The following is a 26,990-nucleotide window of genomic DNA, read 5'->3' on the forward strand; positions in this document are numbered from 1 at the left end:
GCCTGTGCAGGACCGCATTCAAAACCCTTCCTTTCAACAGGCTGAAGCGCAAGTAGAATGACTTAGGTTGGTTCTGAAGTGCGGACAGCAAATGTTGCTCAAATAAAAAAACTGTCTCGCCTTCATACATCCTCTCCTGGTGGAGAGAGAACTCTTTCTTGGTGAAGGTGAGAGGCCGGCCTTTCTTATTTAAACACTGGGGTCAGTTATCTGACTTCTGCTGCCTCCGATAACTTCCTCTAGAGCCAGGAAGTTTGGCAAGTGCGAAACAGTCTGAGAGGAGGAGGTGAGAAGGATGAAATCCACAGCAGCGAAAAGAGGAACAGCCTCCAAACCGAAGCTGGTTTAAGACGTGCCAGCGACCGGGCGAGCCCTCCCGGCACCGGCACCGCACGCCCCCGGTGAGCGAGGACCCGACCTGTGTGTGGCGAATGGAAACTTTAAGAAACAGGTTCATTTTTAATGATCAGTGACTTTTTTTATCTTGTCAAACAGAGTTTTGGTGGCCTTAGGAGGTGGCGGGGGAAGCAATTTACAAAAGGCGGAGAGAGTGTTTCTTCACGGTGTGTCTGCTCAAGGGGTAAGATGACGCTTTGTGTCTTGTCCTCGAACAGAAGGGCAGAATCTGACTTTGAAGATTCCAGACATCGGCCAACCATTTGTAATTGCAAGACAGATGAGTGACTGTTAGGTAACCTGTTGGAACCATTTTCCAAAAACAAAACCAAAAACTCTTGTTCCAAATTGAGGGAAGCGAAGCTTATTTAGGTGTTAAGCAATATTTGAAAGGCTTTTGTTTAACATCTGCTTTTTCTGCTCGTAGGTCTTTGTTTATGTATGGCAGGGGTTTTCCTATGAAGTGAGTTTGGAGAAATGATGGGGTGCATTTATTTCCTTGTAAAAAGTCTTACTCTCTTTAAGTGAACAGTTCTTTGACAAACAATTTGAATACTCGGAAGGTACTGCCATGTCCATTCTACGCAGAGCAACATAGAGGGTAAAACAAATTCTGCTCCTGGGAACTGAGAGAGCACTGCATTACTTCATCCACAGGGACAACAGCTGGCCTCCCGTGTCAGCTGCCGGCCTGGCACCGTGGCCAAAACTGCTAAACTTCAATCAATTGAAATTGGGTTCAAATATGCTGGCAAATGTGAACTAAAAATTACCATAAAATATGTTCGCTCCGATCGGCTCTCTGGTTTCAGAAAGGAAATGTGTCCCTAGCGGTCAGAGTCATTGCCAAACCCCGGTCCTCGAGCTCAGGCCTCGTGTCTGTCCGTGCAGAAAGGGAAAAATGTGTCTGGGTCCGAGACCTCTGTCCCTATAGTTTCACCAGAGAAGTCTGATAAATTAACTGCATCTCCCGTTTGGTTCTGCATTTCACCTGCAGTGCGGGCTCGACAGTTTGCATGTGGATGTATTGCAGCCACGAACGAACTTGGACAAGTAACTCTCAGACAGGGATGCTCTCTGGAAGCGGGGCCCGGCTTCGTGGGCTTCCTTTTTTCCCTGTTTGTCGTTGTTCCTGTCACCGTAAGTTAACAAACATGTGAGAAACCAGCTATTCCGTGTCCAGTGCTGGTGCTGGTGACATGAGATAACATAGAAAAGGTCCCAGCCCTCAAGGGCCTCACAGCTAAACAAGCCACACAAATTCAGTGACAGCTGTGCTCGACAGCCCCGGGCAGAAATTGGGGTGAGAATAGTATCTGGGGGCAAGTTTTAGTTGAATCTTGATTCAGTGTCTTCTTAGTTGTTCAAGAAGTTCCTGACCCCTCGTTGGTCTTGTCTTTTCTCATCTGTAAGGTGGGGGGTACAAAGGCATCTGCTTCCTGTGGTAGCTGAGGTCCTCCATGGACAGGCATTTTGAAGGTGACCCCAAGTAAGCTCTTAACTCAGTGTGACCGATGCTGACACTCAGTAGGTGAAAATCCCTTCACAAGCGCAATTCACAAATCTGTCCGCAATATGGCGTATTTGAAAGTTGCTAAGAGTAGATCTTAAAATTTCTCATCACAGGAGAAAAATGGCAACTGTGTAAGGTGATGAGTGTTAGCTACACTTAATGTAGCAATCATTGCAGAATGTAGGCATATAGCAAATCACGTTGCACATTAAACTTACACGATGTCATATGTCAATTATATCAATAAAACTAACAAAAACAACTATTGGATGTAACTGTTTCTGTGTGTAGGCGGAAACAGGCAGCAATATTTTGTTGATAAAATCAAAATAGAACATTCAGTGTAGTTGAATGCTTTCTGTTTCTCTAACTCCTTGCCATTTTAAAACATTGAAGAAAACTCTAAAATTATCTTAATTGAATGAAAGGTGTTGGCTGGAAGTTTTGATAGGGGAGGCTTCAAAGATATTTTGTTTTATGCCACAAAACTCTTTTCTTCTTTCAAGTATGAACTCTACCCTCTAGAATACGTATCTTGAGTTTTTAATGACCGACTTAAGCAATTCCATGCTAAGATTTGGAGCCGTTTGTTTATTTAATTATTCCTCCAGGAAATACCGATTGCTTTCCTGCACCAGGTGGTTTGCTACTCTCTGGGAACATAAAGATGGGCAGACTCGGTCTCTGCCCTCTGTTTAACCAGGTAGGAAGACAGCTTCCGGCGACTGGGGTGTCCTGCTGTGGTGCAGACACTCTCACTGATGTGGGCACCCAGAGGAAGGCGGGACTAAGAAAAAGACAGTGCCCCGGCCCTCCCCAGGCTGCACAGAGCAGGGTAGTCATGGAAACGCTCGTGCAAGAACACTCTCATGCTTTCCCCCTCCTGTGATCAAAGCGTCGTCCTTCACGTGAGCGAACATTTTTAAAGTGCTGAAACCACTCGGGCGTGGGCAGGGACAGGCTCTTTCAAGCCTCTGTCCTCACAAACACCAGTAGCGTGCCACGTCCTGAAGCAGAACAGGCACTGGTAGAAAAGAGCCGATTTTCATTATGCTGATGTGATAAATATGCAATTAATACGTTTTTAATTTACAGCAGGTTTCTTGACGGCAGATTATTCAATCTTCCTTTTCTGGAGTTTTCTATTCTATTATCCTCCATTCACATCTACTTTGTTTCATAATCCAGCACAAAAAGCAGAGTGGGTTGAAACCCTCCCTGTTTATAAAGAAGCACACGGCTGCAACGGGAATCCGGGAATCGTCTCCCCAAAGCTCCCTCCCTCCATCCCTCCTCCGGCGGCACCAGGACTTCGCCGTGTGCTGTTCTTTCAGACCTGAAAACGCAATGCCCGCAGGAGCTTCCGGAATTCTTGTCGGGCCACAGCCATGACGGCGAACTGCACCTGTGCGCTCCTCAGGAGCAGCGGCATGCCAGCCAACCTCACGGAGTGCGGGGAGATGCTGAGGAGCTGTGGAAGCAGCTCTGTGCCCGTCTCTGTAGCAGTCCCCGTCCTGTTGCTGCTGGCAATCTGCGGAGTCGCGTTTGTCTGGTGCTGGAAACACCGGGACACCACCCAGCTCGCCTTCCCGAGGTTTCTGCAAAGGAGCGGCAGCAGGAGGAGGGACTATTCCAAAACCCTCTCCCCGCGTCCCCGTGCCTTCGGCTCAAAGTGTAAGGCTCCGGGGGGAGCCCAAGGCCGCAGACCTGCCGCCAGGGAGGCCGACCCCTGCGACGACTACGAGAACTTGGAAGTGGGTCCCCCCAAAGCGGAGGACACTGCCGACAAGGGGCTGTACGAGAACGCGCGGCCGGCCGGCTCCGAGGAGCACGTCTACGGGAATGAGTCCTCGTCCCCCTACTACAACTTCCAGAAGCCCACTTCTCCCGAGAGCCCTCCGGACGAAGACATTTACATCCTTCCGGATTAGCCCAACTTTCGATCACCCGTCCGGACCCCGGAGGGTGCTGGCGGGGACTTTCCTTGAACCCACGTCGGGCCCTCTGGGTGGAACTCGGTGACGTCTTGGCTGACTCTGTGCGGAGCACGAGGTCTCCTCCAGCCCCACGCTCCCTGCCCCGCGTGCGCGCAGTGTTGTGTTGCGTGGACTCTCCCTCTGGCATCGCCTTCCTCCGTCACTCCCAGCTGCACCGGTGTCTCCTGGCTCAGGGGGTTCGTCCCGGCCCGGACCCGTCCCTGCGGCTACGGCCTACACGTGCCCCACAGTTCCGCAGGATGCTGCCGGCGTGTCTGCAGGAAGCAGGCGGCCACTGCAGTCCTTCGCCTAAAACCTTCTTTTGCAAAAGACAGGACACTCATAACTCCATCTGCAGAACTCACGGTTTTCCACAGTTGGTTTCACCGCCTTTGCCAGTGACTGACTCCATGGCTCTGCCTTCGCAGGAGTCACCTCAAAACCGCCCCCGCTGCAGGGGCCCGACGCAGTCCAGGCCGGCGCCTCGGTCTTTTCGGATCTCCTGTGCATTCTGCTGCACTGTATGAGCACTTAAACACACGGGTGTTTGCTATGGCATTTTACTGTTTCAGTTCGTCTGATGAGAGTGCCTTAAATTCCCTGCTAATAGTAAGCAACTGCCTCGCACTCCCGTGTGAGCCCCAGTGCCTGGACCATCATACGAGGCATCATTATCGTTCAGCTGACGAGAAGTGAATTGCACACTTTGCTAAGTAGCTTTGAAGAAGTCTAATAAATGTATCCATCCAAGGAATGTGTGCTGAGTACGTCTGCGCACTGCTCGCCGTGCTGTGCACAGGAAGGAAAGGCCAGCAACTGAACAAAGCATCAGCGTCCGCAGTTGCTAAGCTCCCATCTCTCACTTCCAGCCCCCTGAAGCGCCTGCACTGGGACCCTGCACGTCCTCCTTGGGGTCCATGTCGATCGGGGGCCTGAGGGACACTGGTGGGGACCTGTTCGTGTGTCCCGCCGTCCCAGGAAGGTGCTGTTGCCATGGGACTTGACCAGCGTCACCACTATTTGCGGCGTGGGGGTCCTTCCAGCCCTCCCACAGCCAGTTCCCTGCCCCTGCCAGAGGGGCCAGCCCAGCCAGGCGGTACCCTGTCCCAGAGCCTGGGGCCAGGTCTCCAGGGCGCAAGCCCCTCCGAGCTCTGGCTCCCAGCCCTCGGCACACAGCCGTGTCCCTCAGTTTCTGCCCCTGTAGCACCTCGGTCTCCAAGTGCCGTCTTTTCAGCCTGCCCTACCTTCATGGCTAACTTTGTGTACTCAGCTCTGCCTGTTAAAACCAACTGATATGATTCCAATTTCCCCAGGTGGACCCCAAATAAATAAAATAAAAATGTATAGGTGGTGCTTGAAAGGAAAAGCAGTTTTGTGTTTTTGAGAGCGATGGTGTTGGGTAGGGAGGATGGTCGAAGGAGGACACACTGAGCGGAGGCCTGAGCAGGGAACCGAGTCTTGAAGCGTTCTGTGCTGATGGGCGGGGGGTGGGGGCAGCAGGGTGGGGGGCGGCTGAGACGTGAAGGAACGCATGGTGCTCAGCGCCCTAGAGAAGCCCGTGTGGCTGGAGCCTTGGGAGGGGCTGCGGTGGCTCCTGGTGGTGGTGGAGGAGGGGCCCGTGGGAGAGGCAGCTGCGTGTGGGGCTTGGAGTGTGGCTGAGACTCCGCGGTGGGTGCAGCTGGGGCCCAGGGAGGAGTTCCAGCAGAGGAGCACCAAGCTAACACCCACGGTGTTAAAGAGGCACCAGGCTGAGAAAGGGCTGGAGAGGGCAGGGTGGAAATTCACGCAGGTGAGACTCGGCTCTCTTCCTGGTAGGTGGTCACCTTAAAGTCTTAGATAAGACGCCGTTTGCTACAATAATCAATACCCATGCCTGCCTAGCACCCAGTCACAGGTGCTGAGGTGGCCAGACAGTGCCTGTCCTGGTTGGGTCCCGGGAATCAGCTGGAGTGAGCAGGGGTCACTGCGGGACAGCGGAAGGGGAGGCTGGGCGTCCTCACAGAGGTGACCAGAGGGGTGGGCACTGGAGAAGCAGCCGGAAGCCTCTGGTCTGAGCAGCGACCGGGAGGCTGTTAATTGACACGAGGTTTTCAGTGGTTTAAGTGAGAGCCACTCAGTACACTGTGGCGATGAGTCACATTTTTGAGGCATTATTATTACCTGCATGTTGAATATAAGGCACATTGAAGTGAAATATTTTGGTCACAGGCTGAAAGCAGGGCCAAGACGCCTGGTGGGCATCGTAGCTGGACGTCGGCAGGTCTCAGGAACAGGGGGTGGAGGGGACAGTCCACACGTCTGTGAGTACATAGCAAAGTGACACTCGGCGCCTTCTTCTCCTCTCCCCGCCCCCAACTTCCTTCCTCTTAATTGCGGTTCATGTTGTTCCTTCTGCTCAGAATAGAATGCAAACATTTCTGCTGCTCTGGGTAGATGTAGACAGACTTTATTCCTTCATCTCTCAAGGGTAATTTTTCCTTTTGAGACTTTAGGGAAGTAGAGAAACATTGAATAAAGAATGCAGATCAGAGATGGAAATTTGAAGGCATGAGGAGGAAGCAGAGGGAGGGGGAGACGGTAGAAGGGGTGAACACAGAGAGGGAGAGCGGAGGGAGTGGGGACAGGAGAGAGGACGGGGAGCAGGGAGTGCGCCCAGAAAAAGGAAACTGAGTAACAGTTTCCATTCTGCCTCCTGCCCCACCCCCACTGCGCTAGGGAAGAAAGTGGCTGTGAAGAGAGGACAGGAGTGGTTCGCCTCTGCGACCTGGCGGAGTGCAGGTCATCATCAGCCCCTAACACCCGCACTGGTCACCCCGCTGCGCTCCCCACGCACCCCCCAGCCTGCCCACCAGCCTGCCTTGATCTGCCTTGATCTGGGGACACAGGCATCCTCTCAGCCCGGAAGGCTCTTCTCCCAGATGCACACCTTGGGGATTCCTGCCGTTTAGTTCTCCGATCAAAAGTCACCGACTCAGGGCTGACAGCGCAGGCTGACCAGCCCCTGCTGCTCTGAGCCTTCACCTTCCTTCAGTTACCAGGACCGATGAGTGTGTACATGGCTCACGGTCGGTTCCCTCTGCCTGGAGGGTAAGCCCACGAGGCCGGCACGTTTTCCACTTCAGTCCCCACCTGATGGCCAGACGCTGCCTATAGGATACGCTCAGTTGTGTTTGCTGATCAAATTAATGAGTTTTTTTTTCCTTTAAGACTAACACTTTTGGTGACACTGCTGACATCTTTTGGAAATTAGCACAGTGGGAAGAGTTACGTGTATTATTTTGAACATCGCCGATATGCAAGGATCCATCGAGGCAGATTTTTACATCAGCTCAGTGCCGTACCTCGTCTTTGCCATCTTCAAACACCCAGCCTGGTCCCCGCGGTCCCGGTCACGGGGGGCCAGGTGATGCCACTCAGGCCGGATGTGCGAGAAGGCCAGGGCCTGCGGCCAGTCGGGAGGTCCGACATGGGGTCCGTGTGGGGGACGGAGGAGACAGAAGCCAGGAGGGAGAGGACGCCTGTTTCCCCACCTTCTCGGCCACAGTGCCCCATACGTTCCTCGGGTGACAGGTCCGGACCACTGCCCTGCATGTGCTGACCGGGTCACTCCACAGCACTGTGCTCTGGCTCGGCCTTCCCCACTTTGTGCAGCCGCCTGTGGCCCCCTCCCATGCTTTCTCTCAGTGCCATGCACATTTATGTGTGAGCTTTCTGCAGCATCTGACCTGCAGGGCTCACCACCTATGGCTCATTTCCACGCAACGCCCTTCAGACACCCAAGGTCCGGCGTCGACCAAACAGATGGCCACGGGTCCAGGTCTGGGGAACCCTCGGGCAAAGCTGGTGTCGCATTTGGAAAGCAGCGTCCTCCCTGTTGCTTCTCTGACGTCCGAGAGACGAGCTCCAAATTGCAATGCCCTGGGCGGCAGCCCGAAGGGGCCAGACCTGCTGGGCTCCGGGCCGGCAGATTCGCCCGGCAGCTGCAGGTAAACAGCTCAGGAGTGCCACTTCCTTCTACGTCGTTGTTGGACATTTATTTTTAAACTTTCTTAGGATAACTACACCGAGCTGGACCTAAAACTCCAAGCCTGTTAGACCCTCATGGAAAGCACACAGGCCGGAGGGACACACCGAGGGATGAAAGCTCTGTTCGGTGGATGCTCACAGTGGGACGGACAGGCAGGCGCATGGCACCAAGGTCACGGAATTCATGACACGCGACTTGAATGACCTGGTGGGGTCAGGTGCTTTCAGCCCTGTGACTTGGGTGCACGAAGGGCCTGTGACGTAGCGATCGCTGGGGCAGGTGGCCGGAGGGCGCAGGCGCAGGCTTTGTCTCTCCGCACAGGGCAGTGAGCAGATTAAAACCTCAAGGAGCGGTGATCCCAACAGAGCAGCACCTGGTACAATGGGGGACAGGCCGTGCTTGGGGTGGGGAAGAGACGCCCGCACTGCGATCTGAAGGACAGTGAGGAGCCGGCCAGGCACGGAGGCTGAGGGAGCCACGTGCCAAAGGACAGCTCGGGTGGGGCCCCAAGTCCAGGGCGTGTCCGAAACCTAAAGGAGATAAATAGCACTCAGGTGAAGGTGAAGAGCAGCAGTGGGCAGGGAGTCCTCGAGAGCCAGGTGCCATGGCGCAGGGCCTCCATGGTGGGTGGAGGAGTCTGGGCTTCACCCCAGCAGAGCTGACCCCCAGGACATCAGAGTGTGGTCTTGGGAAGCAGAATGACATTGAACCCGGAGTGCAGCTGGTACGCGAGCCCCGGCCTGCTGCCCTGGGCTGTAGCCTGATGTAAAGGCGACCCTGGGGTTGGGGAGGAGGCGCACAGTTACCCACCTGACACCTACTAGCACAGGCGTTTTAAAGGGTCGGTTGGGCAGATCCAAACCACGCCAAGCTGACGTGCACAAACACCCTCTCTGGCAGCAGGGGGACGGCAGGAGCTATTTTCAGCCTTTATTCCTGGACAAGATCCAGGAGCACATCCCAAGGTACCTGCCTGAGCAAGGGAAACCCTGACATTCATTGTGTTTAAGGGAGCCTCTCCCCAAACCAAAACATGCAAAAGCAAAGCAATGATTACTTTTAAATTTGCTAGATCAGCTAATTAAATCTCAGAGCAAAAATTTGGATGAGGACAGGAAAAGTGCATGGTTGAGAGAAGACTTGGAAAAAGGAGGAAGGAAGAGCTGCACCCAAAGGAAGCTGTGGTGCGGGCCTACCGCCCCTGAGCAGTGACGGGGCGTCCTGGGGGCCGCTGGAGACTCGGGCACCTGCAGGGGCTCCGCAGGGACACACAGGTGTGGGTTAGGCGCTAAAGCGGTGAGTAATGAGAAGTCTGGGTGTTCGGCAAGAGAAGCAGCCGCCGGAGTCGTGTTGCATTTCCAGAGCGTCTGGAACCACAGTGAACGTGAACCACATTCGTTCCTTAGCCCTAAGTCAAAACGTGGTTGCTTGTTTGTGCTGCTTCTAACACACCCTGCAGGTCCGTACAGAAGGCGAATATGGCTTAATTTCACCTTTTAGTAAAAACTCCTTTCTAATGAAACATTTCACCGTACAAGGACGTACAGTATAAAGGAACCTGGGCAGGAAGTGGCACTGTTCATTTAAGAATGATTTTTACTTCCTCTTTGAATTCGCTGTGTTGCTTCACATAGCAATGCCTTCTTTACCCGCACGTGTTGAAGAAGAAAGCTGTGAGGCTTAATTTAGGGTGCATCTCCGTGACTGCACTTAACAGAAGAAATTAAAGCTGTAATAATGATGATGTATTTCCACATGTGGGCTGAGAGGTTAAAGTCCAGGTCACTTGTGAAGCCTTCTTCGGTGCTGGCAATCCATTTCCTGATTTCCTTCCTTTATCTCTCTCTCCATCCATCCATCCATCCCCGTATACGGGCACACGAACGCACACACGAGGTCTGTCTGCACCAAGTCCAGCCATTGCTCACATAACGAGAACGGTTTGCACACGACAGCGATGAAACCTGGCAGCCAAGGAGAGTGGACCGGAAGGCACATGTGTGAACAGTGACGACTTCACTGTACTAGTTAGTGGGGGCGGTAGATGCCATTGAGTGAGCATGTGTACTGTGTGGCCGTCACATTCAAAATGACCGAGCAAGTAGAGCAACAAATCTGCATCCAATTTTGCATTAAGCTTGAACTTTCCTCTGTGGAAACTATGGGGATGATTCAGAAGGCCCCAGCTGTGGGCACCTGGTGATTGGCAGCTTCATCATGACAATGCGCCTGCTCAAGCATCAGGTCTCATGCAAAGGTTTTTTTTTTTTGCAAAATATTAAATCACCCAGGTAACTCAGCCCCACTACAGCCCAGATTTGGTGCCCTGAGACTTCTGGCTTTTCCCCAAACTAAAATCCCCTTTGAAAGGGAAGAGATTTCAGACCATCGATAAGGTTCAGGAAAATACGACGGGGCAGCTGATGGTGACTGGGAGAACTGTGTGAGGTCCCAAGGTGCCTACTTTGAAGGGGACTGAGGTGTCATTGTCCTGTGTACAGTGTTTCTTGTATCTTGTATCTGCTTTAATATATGTCTCTGTTTCTCAAGGAATATGGCTGGATACCTTCTGGACAGACTTCATATGTACACACAGCCATCCACTTTCATGCAGCAAATATTTACTGAGCGCCTAGTAACTGTTAGGCATTGTGATAAGGCCTGAAGACTCAATGGTGAAAAAAAACACACAATGCCTACAGTCTAGATGAAATACCAACAAAATCACACCAACAAATGCACAATTAGAAATATAAATGAATGCTATGAAGGGTAGTAACACAGTGATATTAGAGCTTATAATGGAAGACCTTGAACTTGTCCAGGCACACTACTTCCCCTGGGCCACTCATACACTAATTACAGGAGCAGAATTCACCTAGAAGGAAAACAAGAGTTAACGACTGCCTTGTCCAGAACAGGCCCACTATTATGGAAAATTATTATTTGTGTTACAGCTTGTTTGCTTAAAAGGAAGGGCAAAATCTCAAATTGCTTTGAAGGGTTTGTAAACTGCTATAAGAAATAAGTAGAGAGAAACATGAAAATGTTGGTTGAGAAAACTTCATAGAGGTTCTTTTCCGCACAGGTCTGGGGCACAGGCACAATGTTCCTGGGCAGTCGGCTGCAGTGGGAAAACTAAATGCTCAAACTCACAGCAGACTCCATTTGTATCGCAGTGGTGGCAACTGTTAGCCCTGTGGCCTCTCAGAACTTCCCTGTCCCCTCTGAGCCAGGACACCCACAGCAGAGAAGTGGCAGCGTGTGAACCCGAGAGGACTTGCATTGCCAAGATGGGGACAAAGAACTTGGCTACTTTTCCCAAAGTGAGCTTTCTTTTAATGGACACGTTTTACCTGTTATTTCAATAACTCTGAGTCCTCACTTCTTGTGTGGATATGGCCGTTGCCATGATTTTGTCTCCTGGCGTGTCCCCAGACCGGGTGCACTTTACACAGTCGCTTAGCCAGCATCTCACAACCCCCGTCCTGGCATTAAGGTGCTGGCCTGGTCCCTCAGCGATTCACAGCCGCCCCGTGCCTGTTACAACTGCGACACCAGTGGCGCTGGGTGAGAAGCTTGCCCTTGTCGGCAGTAGGCGTGATTCTGGTTAGTTGGCTCTCCTCATTGAGAGCATTGGGTTACCGTTTACTATCTGCAACAATGCTGACTTCCTTCTCCACAGCGTTTCGTCTGTGGCTGCTGACCTGACTACCTGCCGAACCCCATTCCCACCAGGTTTTTATATCGGATCACCTCTAATGCGCATTCTTTTCTAGTTTTGGTGGAGATTCCATTTTTTTTCCCAGGACAACCGAGCTCTCTCTAGGCTTCTCTCTTCACTCACTTTACTACACGCAGATGGCAGCACGAGCGCATGGATCCTCTGCAGACAGACAGTTAGCAGATGCACGAAAATACAGGAAACCGAGCAACCTTACACATGGTACGGACTTTTCTGTGTGTGTTGAAGTCATTATAAATTTAAACAAGCCCCGTTCTATTCACCTTTCTTTTTCACAGTCAGTATTTTTAAAGAATGTTTATACGGACTGTTCTTCTCGGAACCGGGTTAGGAACTCACTGAACTGCACAGCAAATCTCGCCTGCGTTGAACATGGCTGTTGGTTAAGGTTCAAATGATCACGACTTGACCAACGAAGCCCCTTTGGGCAGGTTCTTTGTCCTTTCAGTGCTGCCCAGTTAGGGGTAGAACTTGGATGTGTTCTGCTATTTCCCTTTGCTAATACATAGAGCCCATTACTTTCCTATCGCACCTCATGCCCCTCAGGTGGGCATGGTATTAGTATAAAAACCTGGGTGCTCATGTTGCACAAGAGGTGGGCAAAATGTTTCTTCTGCGTTCGATCCATTTCCACTAGTGGCAGAGGTGAAGCGTGTGTGTGTGTGTGTGTGTACACATGTATGTTGTGTGCCAGTGTGTACACACATGTAACTCTGACACCAGTTCTCACCGGTTTTTCTGGTTTAATCGGGAGAAGTTTCCATGACGAAGGTGTTCTTCTCCTGGAACAGAGCACCCAGAGAGGTGCCACACACTGAGAAGAAAGCGCTAAGCTAGTGATGATGCTCAGGATCTCACACTCTGTCTGCTAAACGACTACATCCAACCTCTCTGCTGCCAGCGGCTCCATTCCAGGAGCTGACGGCCTCACTCCCGAATGCATTTTCCCCGAGTCTCAGCCACTGCAGGGCCCTGCCCAGGTCTCCACACCGGCCTTGTGCGCAGAAGGGCCCAAGCTTGGCTTAATGCTCTGTTGTTGCCACCTTGAGATTCTCGATCATTTTTGAACGAGAGGCTCTGCGTTTTTACCTTGCACCCGGCACTGCAAGTCATGTTCCTAGCCCTGCTGGTAATACATGAGCTCTTAGAATTTAGGCATGTGCCCTTCCAACAAATAACAAATTACAGTAAATCCAAGAGACTTCACATTTCCGACACGCGATTCATATCCCACACAAAATGTCTTTCCACAAAATGCCTTGATGTCAGCCTACTTGACTGATTGGTGAAAGTCCCAGGAAGACTACAGCTGCAGGTGTCTGGGATCCTCCCAAAACTAAACACGAACCTTTCGGAGTGGAACAGAGGCATCTGCCTCTTGATTAACCGCCAGGCTGCTGTGTTTTCCAGGATTGCAAGTGGCACGGGAGCAGGAGGCTCCATTCCATCAGCCCGTTGGTATCTGTGATGGGACAGAATTACAGCAATAGGCTCCCTGCCTGTTTCCAATCGGCCAGGAGGGGACCGCCGGCCACTGCTGACAGCGTTGTGGGCCGAGGACCCTGTGCTTCGACAATCACGCTCAGTTGATACTTCCAGGAAAACGCTGGCAGAGTAAGTCCTTTCTAACCTTTGATTTTATCCCCTCTCCCCGCTTTGTCTGTGTTCTGTGGGCCCACTTCATTATGGCTTATTCCCCTTTCTCTTTCCTGAATCTGATCTCAGTGACAGCTGTCACTTTCTTCTGCTCATCCCTGTGGCTTTGGTGGGGAAGAGAGACCTGAGGATGGGGCAAAGCAGAAGCAGAAGCAGAAGCACCCCTTACCTCAGACACCTGGGAGGTGATGGGCGTCTGGGGAAATCACCAAAGAGTTAACCCCTGCAGTGCAGAGTCTGGTGCTTATAAGCTTCTCTGGGAACCGGGCCTGAGACCAGCAGCCAGCACAGGAAGGACTGGCTCTAAAGCTGCAAAGCCGGAATCAGTAAGTCTGCATTCTAGTTATTCACATGTTGCTGTTAATAATCACCAAAATGTCATTACATCTGAATGTAACTTCTAGCTTTGCAGGAACTCCTCAGGATACATGATGATTATATTGCTGACAATTATAGCTAAATGTTAATTAAATCCATTCCCTGTAACCAACTAATATCAAAAACAGAATTATAAAATTTATTTCTATTTTTTTAACAAGAAATGTGGTGAGGGACATAGGGACCAAATTAAAGAGTTCCAAGTGGCTGGAACCGGAACAATATGAGCAATAAAATAAACAAATACTATTATCTTACAACTGAAAGTATAAAATAGATATCCATGAGTCCACACTGACATAAAGGACTGAATTTAAAATATGAGTATATTTAATGCGGGATGTGGGTCATTTTCAAATGTTTAGAATACTGGGGGACTCTACCAGACTCAGGAATGCCCAGAGCCCCCACGGTCTTCAGACACCCCCAGGAGAGTAAACTGCCCTTGGGCTCACACCAGAGCTCCTTCAGTGCAAGTTCGCAAGTCCGATGGCAGTGGACCCGATAAAGTACCACAGCCTGCTCTGGTGTCGTGGTCGTTTCAAGTGTTTCTCTAAAGCAAAATCTTACGCAGTACCCCAATAGTAAGAATATGTCGATGGTAGACAACGACACAGACACTGGTAGAGGATGGACAGATAGATGCGTGGAAAGGTAGGCGGATAGATGGTAGGACAGAGGTGGATAGATGGGTGGATAGGTGATAGAGAGTAGATAGGTAGGTAGATGGCGGGTGAGAGAGAAGCAGTAGACTGATAGACAGAGCGCCAGTAGGTGTCACACGGGAGAAAGTACTGTCTTGTTTCCCCCAAAGGCGGTGTTTGGCGGGGTGGGGGGGGTGGTCTGGGGGAGGAGAGGCGAGAACTGTGTAACCAAATGCACTAAGCAGCTTCTCTGACGCCTGCGCAGCCTCTCCGGTCGGACACTAGAGGGAGACAGAGCGCATCCCCGGAGCGGAGTGGGTTTCGCAGCCTTTCCCTTATTGTCCTCGTGAAACGGCGGCGCCAACTCAACGGCACCGACAACGAAGTGGTTTCTCCATCAGAGGTTCCACTCGCCCGCCAGTGACCCCCAGACTCCGGCAGCCCCGATGCCGGCTCAGCGAGCGCTGGGGCTGCGGGCGCGGCGCCCTCGGGGAGCGCGGTCCGCCGGCCACGCCCGCAGCCGGGGTACCCCTCTGCTTCCAGACAGACCCCGGGGGTCGCCGCCCCTGCGAGGGGCGCACAGGTACCGAGAGGCGCCTGCTTCCCGCCCGGAGCTGGCCGCCGTCCCCGGGGACTGCCTGGGTGCCCGCAGGCCGCCCTCGGACGGACGGGACCGAGCGCAGCGGGCAGTGGTCGGTCTCCGCCTGCGCACCGCGCCCGCAACCGCACGCGCTCCGCGTCCCGGGTCCGTCCGAGGCTGCGCCGGGCCACCGGCTGAGCGCGCGGGGCGCTGTGGCTGCGGAGCGTCCTCCACCCGCGCCCTCCGGGCGGGAGCTCGGAGGCCCAGGCCTGTCCGCGGGCGGCTGCTCACGCGGCTGGGACGAACGCGGCCCTCGCTACCGTCTCGTTGAAGGCGCCGCGTAGTTTCCGCGCAAACTTTTCTTTTCAGGACCCTTTTAACCAAAAGCTCGTTCTTTGCGGAGCTCCGGGAAAACCTAGGTTGGGGTGGAAGGTGCCTGTTGCTGGGAAGGAGCCGGGGCCTCGGTGGATGCCCGCGGTCACGGGAGGGACTCCGGTCTAACGGCGACATTATTTCTAGAAGGTTCTAACTGCTCGGCGGCCGTAGTAACTCAGGTACTGAGTGACGACCACGGAATCACCTTGAACTTCCTCCGGGAGCTGCGCGGCCCGGCGTAAGTTACTGCACCCACCGCAGAGCGGGCGCGCAGGCCAGGGCCTGCCTGACAGGGGCTCCGGGCAATTCGCTGTGCCTTTGATTTCGTTCCTTCATCTGTACAGTGAAGTTACAGTAATAACGCTCACGTCACAGGGGCCAAAAAGACAGAAGAAATTATTACTTTACTGCTACTTTTTCTTCAAAAGTTTTATGATACCACACTCCCCTTTGAAAGGACTTGACTCGATGGCACAGAATTATAAAAGAGAAAGTATTGTATTTGGACATAAGAAACATGTTCTCTGTGTAAAAATATAATAGTTTGAATGTAATGAATCTTAGAAAATACTAACTTTTGAGGAGGGTATAAGGGGACTAAATGCTAATGGAAAAAATACAATAAAACCTTTTTAAAGGAAAATACTAACTTTTTGAATAAATAAATACATATTTCCCTTCCTTTAAAATTCATATTCCACATTATGTTTCTATTTTCATTATTTTTATTAATAACTTTCTTAAGTCAAAATTTATGTTGTAGAAGTTAGGATGAAGATCACCAATAGAAAAACTCCACAAAATTTGATTTTCAAATTGGCACCTAGTGAAATCAACTGGGAATTTGTGTGCTAGTTTTGTAACTGAAACGCAGGTTCGGCTGCCTGTTCCAACGAAAGCCAGACTCAGGAGACAGGTGCTGGTGCAGAAGGAAGGGGTTTGTTCAGGTGCTGGGAGGATGGCGGTGGAGCCCAGGGCAAAGACCCGCCCCCTCTCCACTCAAGGGCCCTGTTCTCCTGGGGACGGGAGCTGAGGACTTTCTTCTGTCCATTCATCTTTCCTGCCTTTGGGGCTCATGGTAAGACCCTCCCCTGCCACGCACCCCCCCCCCCCCCCGCCAGCGTCTGGACCCATGGGGGTGACTCCCCACCCTCCCTGACTTTCTACAATAACAGTTTGGGAGTAACTTTTTTTTTTTAATTAAGAAACTCGGGAATTCTGTAATTACAAAACTAAATACCAAATTGCCTCTTTGAGGTTATAGAAAATTACTGAAGAACTTCAAAAACTACCCTGCAGACCATTTCTCCCCGTGGACGGGACCTGCTCATCACTCACGTGGGAGGCTCGGGGTGTGGGGACCAGCAGGGAGCGCTAGGGTGGTGCCCCCCCCAGGGAGCCTCACACTTCTGCCCATAGGAGAGCGGGCTCCTTAGCCTGCCCGTGCCCTGGGTGATTTTTCCGTAATATCTACTCTGTGGGTTTTACGTGAGGAGAAAATGATAAAAAGATTAAAAAATTATTACTTTATTACTACTGTGGCATTAAGACAACAACACATGAATAAAGTCAGTTTCTCTAGTAGAGGTCCCACTTGTCTGCCAGTGAAACCGCTAATTAGGGACGTGTAGGAAACTTAGTATGGGTCCTGGGAAGCCAGCTCCAACGTGCCCCATGGACACCCGCCTTTGCCCGCTTGGTGCCAGGACAGCGAGGCAGGACAGTGGCGATGGTGGGAGCCAGAATCATTCAGGAACGTATGAAATGTGAAGCTCACGGGCCCAACTTTTCCTTGCACACCCACCTCCCTGCGCTCAGACTCACCTGAGCTGCGGGAGCTAAAGGCAGTCACTTCGTGGGGTCCACGCCGACGAGCTGAGTGGCTGCTGCTTGCCTGGCTGTGACTGTTGGACCAGAGGCTTTTTCCCTCCTTATGTATCCCCTCCACCTCCTTTGCGGAATGAGAAAACAAATTCCTTCAGATCTGGCGTGATTTTATCTTGCCCAGAGGGATCTAGGACCCAGATGTGTTCTAATGCCCACCCCTCCCTTTTTCTTTCATTGTTTTTATCCTCACCTGAGGGCATTTTTTCCCCCGTTGCTTTCGGAGAGAGAGAAACACCGATGGGAGAGAGAACATCAATCGGTTGCCTCCGCGTGTGCTGGGACATGGACCTAACACTTACCCTTTGGTACCAGCCAACTGAGCCTCACCGGTGGGGACCCCGGCAATCCCTTTTTCTTCAGGCAAAAACAAGGGGCTCGGCAAGGAAGTACTGCCATGAATTCAGCCAGAGTTGAATCGCCTGGGTTGAGTTCTAATCCTGCTGAGATGTTCGAGTGTGGATGCCATGTCTCAGCCCCAGGGCCCCTCCAAGGCGTGGAAGTCATTCTCCCTCAAGCAGCTTCCGAGAGTTAAGAACAGCAAGCCCACAACCAGCAAACAATTGCTCCGCACCCACCTGTGATGAAACATCTGAGGGAAGCCCCCTGCAGCGGGTCGCATTGCAAGGCCTGACCCCGACAGGCACTTTCTGTGGTGAGTGCACAACCCCAGACAGGACAGAGGGAGCCGAGGTTTCTCCGTCTCCACCGGCTGCTCCCACAGCTGAGTGCTGCTCTGAGAAGGCAGGGTGCTCCCGGTCACAGGGTGGGACCGCAGGGTCAGGAACAACGCTCTGTGGCACTAACACAACCTTAGCTCGGGTTGCAGCTCATTATTATTTGTTTTTCATTGTCTGGTGGGGCGGGGCCAACCCACCGCAGTTTGCCGGGGACTTGGGCGGACTTCGCCTGGCAAATCCCAACAGCGCTGGTCCCGGGGCAAAACAAGCGCGTTGCTCACCTGGACCCCAAACCGAGTGAGCAGGCCAGGCCTGCTCCCACCTCCATGGGCTGCGTAATTCCAGGGTCCCAAGGGGAGGTTTATCAGCCTGAAGTATAGCATTTGAGAAAAGGTCATTAGAATCATACTCATAGAATGATTATGAATTTATGGGGACCTTGAACTAGTTCTCAGTTTAGTGCTGGCAGTCGGTGAACGGAGCCTTGTGCGGAGAAGGGAGGCCGGCCGGCAAGCTCGCCTGAACATCCGGCAACGCCAGCAGCAGGGGCCCGGAGCAGGGCACTCCAGAGTGGGAGGGGGCACGGGGAGGAGGACAGAGATCCAGAAGGTGCCAGAGGGTCACCGCTGGCTCCTCCAGAACAAACTCCCTTTTATCACGTTTCCCTTGATCTCCCGAAGGAGAGACTTGGGCGCCTCTCATGTACCCAAAGTCCCCTGCGAAGGAGCCCGGTGTCCTGCCCACTCTTCAGCTCACATTCCTCTGGGCGTCTGCACTCGCTGCGGGGCTTCCTCCGTCAGTGCGCCCCTGACCCCGCCACCCGCCCCCCCTACCCCTAACACCTTTGCGCACTTCAGTGTTGGAATCCGGTCTTTTATGTCTTTTTATTATTTACTGATTCACCCACTGCTCTGCTCCAGGCATTCCTCCAGGTACTGGCTAAAAAGTAGCAAGCATGTTAAACAGGACCCCTGGTCTCTTGGAGACGCGGTGCTTTTTCTCTCAGAACCAGCACACAGGCCCGGAAAGGCACGGACCACATCGCGCCTGCCGGTCGTGCCTCTGCGGCCTCCTGTGAGGCCGTTAGAAGGTAGACGACAGCGTGAAAAGTTAAAATGTTCAGTAGTGGGACTGTTCATATCAGCAAACAACAGCCACAGCAGATGGAAGAGCGGCTGTGTGTACAAGACACTCGGCGAGGAGGCGCGTCACCGTCTGCCCTTGTGTAGCCCTGGGGACACTGGGATGTGAAAGTTAAGAGGGAAATGGAGTTGGAATTTTGGAAAGTACTTGTTATGATGAAAATGTAAATATTTTCCTTCACCCAACCCAGTAGAGTTGCTAGCACGTGTCTTGCAAAGGCAACTAGATCTGAGTTTAAATTCCGTTTGGGCTCTGGGACCCTCCTTTGACTCAATTGCTTCATTTTTAAAACGAGGGAAGACACTGGTGCCTGCTCTCTGCCCCCGCCCCCCTCACGCTGCCTCTTGGGGGCTCTGGTCTGATGGGGTCCAGCCAGGAGCAGCCACAGGCGGTGGGGGAGCATGGATGTGCCTTCCCGCTGGCTTCACCTGCTCCGGCACATTCTTCCTGGGCCTTGGCCACAGGCTGTGACTTCCATCCCAGCGTTCTTGACGGCTGGTTTCTACGGACACTCCCCAGCCTTGCCAACAGTCCCTTCATTAAATTTCCACAAATTACCCAGGCTGACCGCACCATCTTTCCCTGTGGGTACGGCAGTCGTAAGTGCCCCCACCAACACGAACATTAAGCAGAGCTCGGTGAGAGTCTAGAGCCCTGCTTCGTAAGCGTGCGTCTTAGATAAATACGGCTCTCACCCTCCTCCACGTTCTTAAAGACGCGGTGCTAATGCCTGTGTGGAATCTCTGTCCGATGTGATTCCTAATAGCTTCACCTTTAAGAGGGCTTTGCTATTACAAGGGGAAACTATTCTTCATATCAGGGTTGTTTGCCAATAAAATCAAGAAAATGCACCATTCAGGAAGTCACGGCAACATGAAGAAAAGTGTGAGTGTCCCAGTAGAGAGATGGCAGGCCTCCTTTCAGGGACCCACACCCACTCGGACCACGGAAGAGCCCCAGGGTCACAGAGAAGGAAAAGATGTGTTTGACGTAGGTAACACCTTTGTGGACAAAAACTGCCTGGAAAATTATCTCGGAGATGATCAATAATATTTCTAGCTCAAGTTTCCTAGCACTTTTGAGTCAGGGAGACCCACTAGAGTTAAACGGGACAGATCACTGCTGAGAAATGACTGAGTCCCTTTGTCCCTGTTGGGTGACTGTGGAGAAGGACAGGCGTCCTTTCCTTGGTGGTGACAAGGCCTGAGCGTCCTCCTGTATGGGAATCCTTACCTCGCTTACCTTCTGGGGTGGTGTGCAGCCGGAGGAAGAGATCAGCTGAGGAGGGTAGCCTTGTCGTCAAAGACTTAGGTCCATGTGAATAATTACACGGGATTCTCAAAGGGAAAATTAACCAGTACGGTGACTGAGGGTCGGAGAGGGGCCCGGTGCGGTTGGCGGGAACCCTGAAGCCAGGCAGACCGTGAGGATTCTGGGTCCGGTGCAGTGAGGCTGGGCTCCCAGGCTGCAGAGCCGTGGAGGTGGCTGGGCCCCAAGGCCACACCAGCCCGAGTGGCTCCTCTCACCACGGCCATGTTTTCCACACCTCCTGGTGTCTGAGGGGTTTTGGAATGTGACTTTGTGGCTCCTCTCATCAAGAAATCGAGTTTATCCCTCCACGTGTTGCATCTGAGCTGAATTGTGACTTCTGGCCACAGGATTTCTGTGCCTGCTCCAAGTGTAGGCCCTGGACGCCTGTGCGTTTCTGCTCGTTCTCTGGGAACCATGAAAAGCTGCTCTGTGTACAGACTCGAGATTGCCTTCTAGGAGACCAGGGACCCCTGGCCCCGCCCCTCTCCCCCGCCCACCCAACAGCCAAGCAAACCCAAGGAGCAAAGCCACTCGTCTGACTCCCCGCTGGCTGAGCGGGTCTGCGCGAGCCCGGCCTAGACAGAGAGGCCTGCTGGACACACGCCCGTCCCCCTGCACCCACAGAGTCGTGGACTAACAATTGTTGTCTAAGTCACTAACTCAGGGGTTGCGTGTCACACAGCAGCACGAACTACACACCATGCGCTCGAGACCTGGGGGTCTCCATCAGGATTTCTGAGGCTTGGCTTGCAGTCAAATGGGACATGCTGACCTGAAAAAGAGCGGCATCAGTGACCATCAGCGACGTCCAGCACCTGCCCTTTTACTGTCCTGCCCGTCACCCAGGGTTCTTGTGCAATTGGGAGAGGAAGGAGGAACCCTCGTCCCCATTCCTGTCAAATCGGTTGATACTGAACTATATAACCATCTGAACATGTGGGGACTTGGGTCAAGTTTAATTTTAATTAGAAAAATAATGAAACTTTGGTCCTGTAGCTTAGTTTTTGTCATTAAAAAAATGTAAATAGCCCTGACCGGCGTGGCTCATAGGTCGGGCATTGTTCACCTTTGGTCGGGCATTGTTCCATAAGGTGCCGGGGCGGGCGCGGTTGGAGTCTGGTCAGGGCAGGGGCCTGGGCTGCGGGTTCGGTCCCCAGCGCGGGTGTGTGTGAACGGTCGCTGTTTCTCCCTCACGTCCGTGTTTCTCTCCTTCTCTTTCTCTCCCTGCCCTGCTCTCTAAAAATAAATGAATAGAATCTTAAAAAATTTGTAAAAATATTTTACAAGCCTTTATTTGTAAAGTGAGTATTGTATTGGTTGGCTAAAAAGTTCACCTGTGTTTTTCTGTAAGGTGGCTCTAGTAGTGCTTAATTGTCTTGAAATTCATCTGAAACAAGTTTGTTAGGTTATATGGTGACAGCTGTCATATCAGTGTGCTTTTAAAAGACATCAAAATTGGTGAATTTTTGTGTAGCCATTTTAATATGGAAGATGGAACAAAATAAGCAATATTTTTAGCACATTATGCTTTATTATTTTAAGAAGGGTAAAAATGCAACTGAAATGCAAAAAAAAAAAAACAATTTGTGCAGCATGTGGAGAAGGTGCTGTGACTGATCAAACATGTCAGAAGTGGTTTGTGAAGTTTTGAGCTGGGGATTTCTTGCTGGACGATGCTCCATGGTCAGGTAGACCAGGTGAAGTGGACAGCGATCACATTGAGATGTTAACTGAGAACTATCAACGTTGTACCACGCGGGAGAGAGCCGACATACTCAGAATACCCACATCAATCAGGTTATTGGTGAACGTGAAAAATGTGTCTTTTATTTAACGGAGCAAAGTAAATGAACTTTTTGGCCAACTCAACACTTCGACCCTCCTTAGATTTTACACCCTGTATGCCAGCCAGCTGAGGAGAGACACCATCAGACACAGGTCCTTTGAGAAGTGTCTTTGACCTGTGATGTAGTGTGTGGTGATTGCATGATTTCTGAGAAACGTTTGGCCAAGTTATAAGATAGCAAATAAATGTTCAAAGCAGTGGTTGTTGAACTGCGTATTTACACAGCACTCTGGGCTTGACGTCGTGTGAGTCACACACGAGTCCTGGCTGCGTTGCTGGTGTGATGTTGGTGAGTCCTTGCCCGTCTCTGAGCTTCAGGTTTTCTCTCTGCAAAGCCAGAAAGAAGACCTGAAGTCTCTTTCAGTTCCTCTGAAGGCCGCTGAGTCTGTCTCGCCTTCTGCATGTCCATGTGTCCAGAGGCATCACTTGGGGCACACAGAATCCCCTTGACTGACTGCTGTCTCTGCGAGTCTGGGGAGCAGCTGTGGACATTCAGAGTGGGCAGGCAGCTCCCCTGCTCTGCTCGGCATTCTCTCTGCTGCTGGGGTCTGCTTGTCTGTCACCGTCTGGGTGCCTGGTCTCCGGAGCCAGTGCGGAGGCCCCGGAGGTTGAAGTCCCAAGTCTTTTTGACTTCATTTTAATTTATGGTGTGTGACCCTAAAAATGACTCAGCAAGTACTGATACACTTTTCTGGGAGCTAATTTCTTGTCCACAGAGTGGGCTGGGCTGCTTGTGAGATCTCTTCGTGCACTTCACGGGCCATGGAAGTTCACAACAGAGACATTTGTGCCTTTCCTGTCGCTGACCTGGCTCTGAGATGTAAGCTTCACTTGCAGCTGTGGGTGGGGACGGGGCCACAGGCGGGCTGTCCCCAGGCCACGGGCGTGGAACCCACAGTGTGCACTGCACCTCACTGGCACCTGTGCCCCTGCCTCCAAATCACACACACACACACACACACACACACACACTCACACTCACAAGCTACACACACCCCCACACACCCATATACATACGCACATGCACCACACACATGCACCACACACTCCACACACACACACACACACACACACTGTGGCAAGTCTCACAGGGGCGTCTGTTCAGGGCCGCCCTGTTTCTGTGCTGGTCAGAGCCGAGAGGTAGGAAGCTTGTTATCTAAATGGTCCCTCATTAAGTCAGGCCTGGATTATAAAACTGTCTTCAAAATTTGTGACAGATTTATAAGAGTAATGTTTTTTTTTAAAAGATAATATCTATTTCTTCGGAAGTACGCCATGGCTTAATGAAGCTGTAGGTCACACAAGCTTTTCCCAAACACGCCAATCAAAGACCAGTCGCTGAACAAGTGCTTTGTGTGAATGTGGGAAATGTTGTTCAGTGTCGCTCTGGTTTTTCTCATAATTTGTATGATTGTAATCTGCTTATTCTAAAACTGTCTCCTCTGAACTGGAGATACACATGCTTCACCAAAGGATCTGAATTTGATACAGCTCCTTAATAATATGTCTAATGCATCAAATCTATTGATACTTATCTGGAGATGCTGACAATTTTCAAATTAAAAAGCACTGTATGAAAAGATATCTAATAACCAGTAATCCCATGACAGGACTGTATGTAACCCCTTTCAAGCAAGGTCAACCACCACAACAAAGCCCAGGAAAACTTCTTTGGAAGCGATCATAAAACACTACTTTGAAGCAGCGTTACCTTTTACGAGAAAATCTTTGGGTGGGAGTCTGAGCTTTGGAAGCAGATGACCCTGAGCCGTAAATCCTGGCCCAATATCTTACTGGCTAGGTGTCTGTAAGCAAAATAGTAGACCTCTCTATTAGTTTTCTTCTTTGTAACATAAAGCTGATAACACCACTTTGCAACATTATTGAGGGTGAGATGGAATAACAGATACAAATGCCTCCTACAAAATAGATATTGAAGAGAGGGTAGCTGTCACCAATAGTATCATATTTCTGTTATAGAAAGAAAACATCCTTTTCATTCTATTGGAGAGCATTCATTTGTTTTGTTTTTTTTTAAAAAAAACACGTTCGTATTGTTTATATGTGAATTGGAAGCATCACAAGCAGGAATGAGTTTAAATGATTTTTTTCTTTTAATTAAAAAGAAATCGATAATGTCACGAGGATGTTCCATTTCTTCCAAAGGGAACGTGAGATAATCAATAGCATTTATTGATATGAGCACTGCATGGAGATGAAGTCAAAGCCAGCGCCCACACCGTGACTCCGACAGTGAGGGCTCAGGCCAGAGAACCCTCCTGCGCAGAAGGAAATGGCCCTGGACATACCCAGGATCACACACCAGCTGTGTCCTCGCTGCGTGGGTTTGAGCAGGGCTCGCAGGAGGGAGGGAGTGAATCCCAGGAGCATCCTTATCTCCTTTGTCAAGTTCCAGTTGTTTATTTTCAGTGTAAGTACTAACGCAGAGATGGGAACAGTGATGGAAACAAAATGTCTGTTTCTATTTTTTACTTAACCAACCTCAGTGGTACCAGTTAATACTAAATTAACTGTCTTTGTTCTTGGCTGTGATTTAGCCAAATAAATGATCCCCATTTGACCTTGCTTGATAGAATTCCAGTGTTTAATAGAGCTGACACAGACACGGACTGATGACAGCAAAGTGAACCATAGATAACCTAGATAAACACAAAACTCAAAGTGAATATTAATAAATATGAGATAAACACAAGGTAGCAAAAAGCCAATCAATAAAGAGTAGTGATGTAAGACAAAGAAAAGAAAACCGAAACCAAAGACAAAGATTGAAGCGTCCTCATCCCAGCCCCTGGCCCTCCCAGTCTCTGTGACTCTGGCTGAGGCCCCTCCGGGCCCCAGGACGGGCCTGCTCCGCACTCTGCTGTGGGTCCTGCAGACTCTGTGGCGTCCACTGGTGGCCCCTGTGCTTTCCATGAACTGTCCTGCCTTTAAAACCTTTTCCTGTCAACTGACCCCAGATTCATTTGTAAGTGAAGGTGGCTTCCCTCTTTCCAGGATACTCCGGGATTTTAAGGCTTTGGTTGCTGTTTAATTACAGAGATCCTGGGAATGGGTACATTTTCAAATAGATATTTCCATTTCCATAAAGGTGTAGTAAAGTGGGGGAGGGGGAGCAGCACTCTGTATCTGGGAGTTGCCAGCCACCTGTGGTGGAGACTCCGGCGGCCTTCCAGACCCTGTGCTTCCCTTCCTTTGTAGCCAAATCCTGCTGCTCAGCCAGGCACCTGTTCACCCAACGTAAGAACTACATTTCCCAGCCGGCCTTGCAACGAGGCGCGGGGATCTCGCTAGAGCCACGGTGTGCTCAGAGGGTGGGAGCGGCCCTTCGTCACTTCTTCCTTCTCGATCCCCAGGAGGTGAAGGTGGGGGCCGGGCCCCGGAGGGCATCTGGTGGCCTTGGCAATGGAACTGGTAGGTGGTGGTCCGACTTCACACAAAGCTTCCGTGCTCTTGTTTTCATTGCAGGGAGACAGTCAGCTCCAGTCCTTCTTGCTGGTTTAGTTGATCCCTAGCCACCTTTTTTTTTCTTACTCCCTGAACCCATGTAAAACCCCCAAAACATAAGAAACAGGACAGGACTCGGTTCCCCCAAACATCTTGCCACTCTAATAGTATTTTCACAACTCAATTTTCGTGTGTTATTCCACAAGTAAGAGAGATACTGGAAAACCGAGGAGGTATTTATGATTTTCATAAAATGTCAAGAAGAGATGGGGTTCTCAAAGACTAGTAAACCTGTAACAGCACAACAGTTGTAATATTTAAATGTGTCCTATGATAGCAGCCTCTGGAATTCTGAGAATTTCGGAAGGTGATGATAGCATCAAAATTACAGGAAGTTCTGAAGAAAAGCAACTCATAAGTTCCTGCGTGATTTTTTAATTATTAAGTGCCAAATAATCACACTTAAGTGTTGGTATTGGTTTTTGGTATTTCCCCTGGAAACCTTTACATGTACCTTTAAAAATTACAGAAATGTTGTTTCTAACAAGCTGCTACCATGAACCGCTCCGGCAGGGTCCCCGTTACCTTTTCCTTTCATTTGTCATCCGCTAATTTAAATGCACTTGCTCTAACCATCAGATCACCTCAACTATCAGAGGAGCATTTAAACATGTGTTTTCTGAATAGCTACAAAACCTGTTCAGTAAGTGATACCCCATGAGATTCTCGCTGATAGCGAGATTAGAGGACAGGTCTTAGATTTCTTAAACAAAAACAAAACAAAACCCTAAAATAAATGGGACATAGTTGGTTCCCAATACATTGTTGTCTCATTATTGAGTCAATCTGTGAAATGGCTAAAGCTTGTGTTTTTAAAAAACTCTTACATATAAATTATTTAAGGCAGTGTTTCTTGAATTAGAGCAAAGGACCACTTGCATCAGAATTGCTGGCGTGTTTGTTGAAAACGCCGACGACTCAAAATCCCCATAGATGCTTCGAGAATTTGGATTTAATCCCCGCCCCCACCCCCCAGATTCAAGCTCATTTCGGTTCAGAACCGCCATTCTACTGCCTCGTCTAACGCTACGAAGTTTCGCGCTGATTCCGCGTATTACTTCCACGTCTCTCTGCCAGTATCAAGTTCATTCCTTTCCCACTCTGCCTCCGCTAACAGTCGTTCAGACCTCTTGCCAAAGGCAGCGCCCTCCCTGGACTCGCGGCCGTTTACTCTCAAGGGCAGAGACCGGTCTGGCTCCGCGAACGGGGCCAGCCACGCACGCTGGTCCGCTGAGGGGAAACCTCAGTGTAATGAAAGCGCCGTTCAGAGATTTGAGATCCGTTTTGAACTCGTGTGGGAGGAGTAGGCCG

At 50.9% G+C, this 26,990-nt stretch overlaps 1 protein-coding gene across 3 annotated transcripts; it reads left to right on the forward strand.

Annotated features, from left to right (window-relative positions):
* Positions 1–254: 254 nt before the first annotated feature.
* GAPT (GRB2 binding adaptor protein, transmembrane) lies at positions 255–16,031 on the forward strand. Of its 3 annotated transcripts, XR_006657044.3 has the most exons (5): positions 255–401; positions 496–580; positions 13,068–13,271; positions 13,383–13,639; positions 14,601–16,031. XR_006657044.3 is itself a non-coding variant. In XM_045204844.2 (3 exons), the coding sequence occupies exon 3, from the start codon at positions 3,298–3,300 to the stop codon at positions 3,838–3,840; it is 543 nt and encodes a 180-aa protein (XP_045060779.2). In that variant the 5' UTR covers positions 255–401; positions 496–580; positions 3,098–3,297; the 3' UTR covers positions 3,841–5,233. The 3 variants fall into 3 exon arrangements, 2 of the variants coding, with proteins under 2 accessions (XP_045060779.2, XP_053770989.1); XM_045204844.2 differs by lacking the exons at positions 13,068–13,271; positions 13,383–13,639; positions 14,601–16,031 and adding an exon at positions 3,098–5,233; XM_053915014.1 differs by lacking the exons at positions 496–580; positions 13,068–13,271; positions 13,383–13,639; positions 14,601–16,031 and adding an exon at positions 3,098–5,233 and having other exon boundaries at positions 255–451.
* The last annotated feature ends 10,959 nt before the right edge of the window (positions 16,032–26,990 follow it).

The sequence above is a fragment of the Desmodus rotundus genome, chromosome 1 (genome assembly GCF_022682495.2).
Source record: "Desmodus rotundus isolate HL8 chromosome 1, HLdesRot8A.1, whole genome shotgun sequence".
Classification (NCBI taxonomy): Eukaryota; Metazoa; Chordata; class Mammalia; order Chiroptera; family Phyllostomidae; genus Desmodus; species Desmodus rotundus.

Excerpts from the sequence above, each read along its gene's own strand:
- GAPT (XM_053915014.1), top strand. The coding sequence starts at position 3,298 with ATGACGGCGAACTGCACCTGTGCGCTCCTCAGGAGCAGCGGCATGCCA.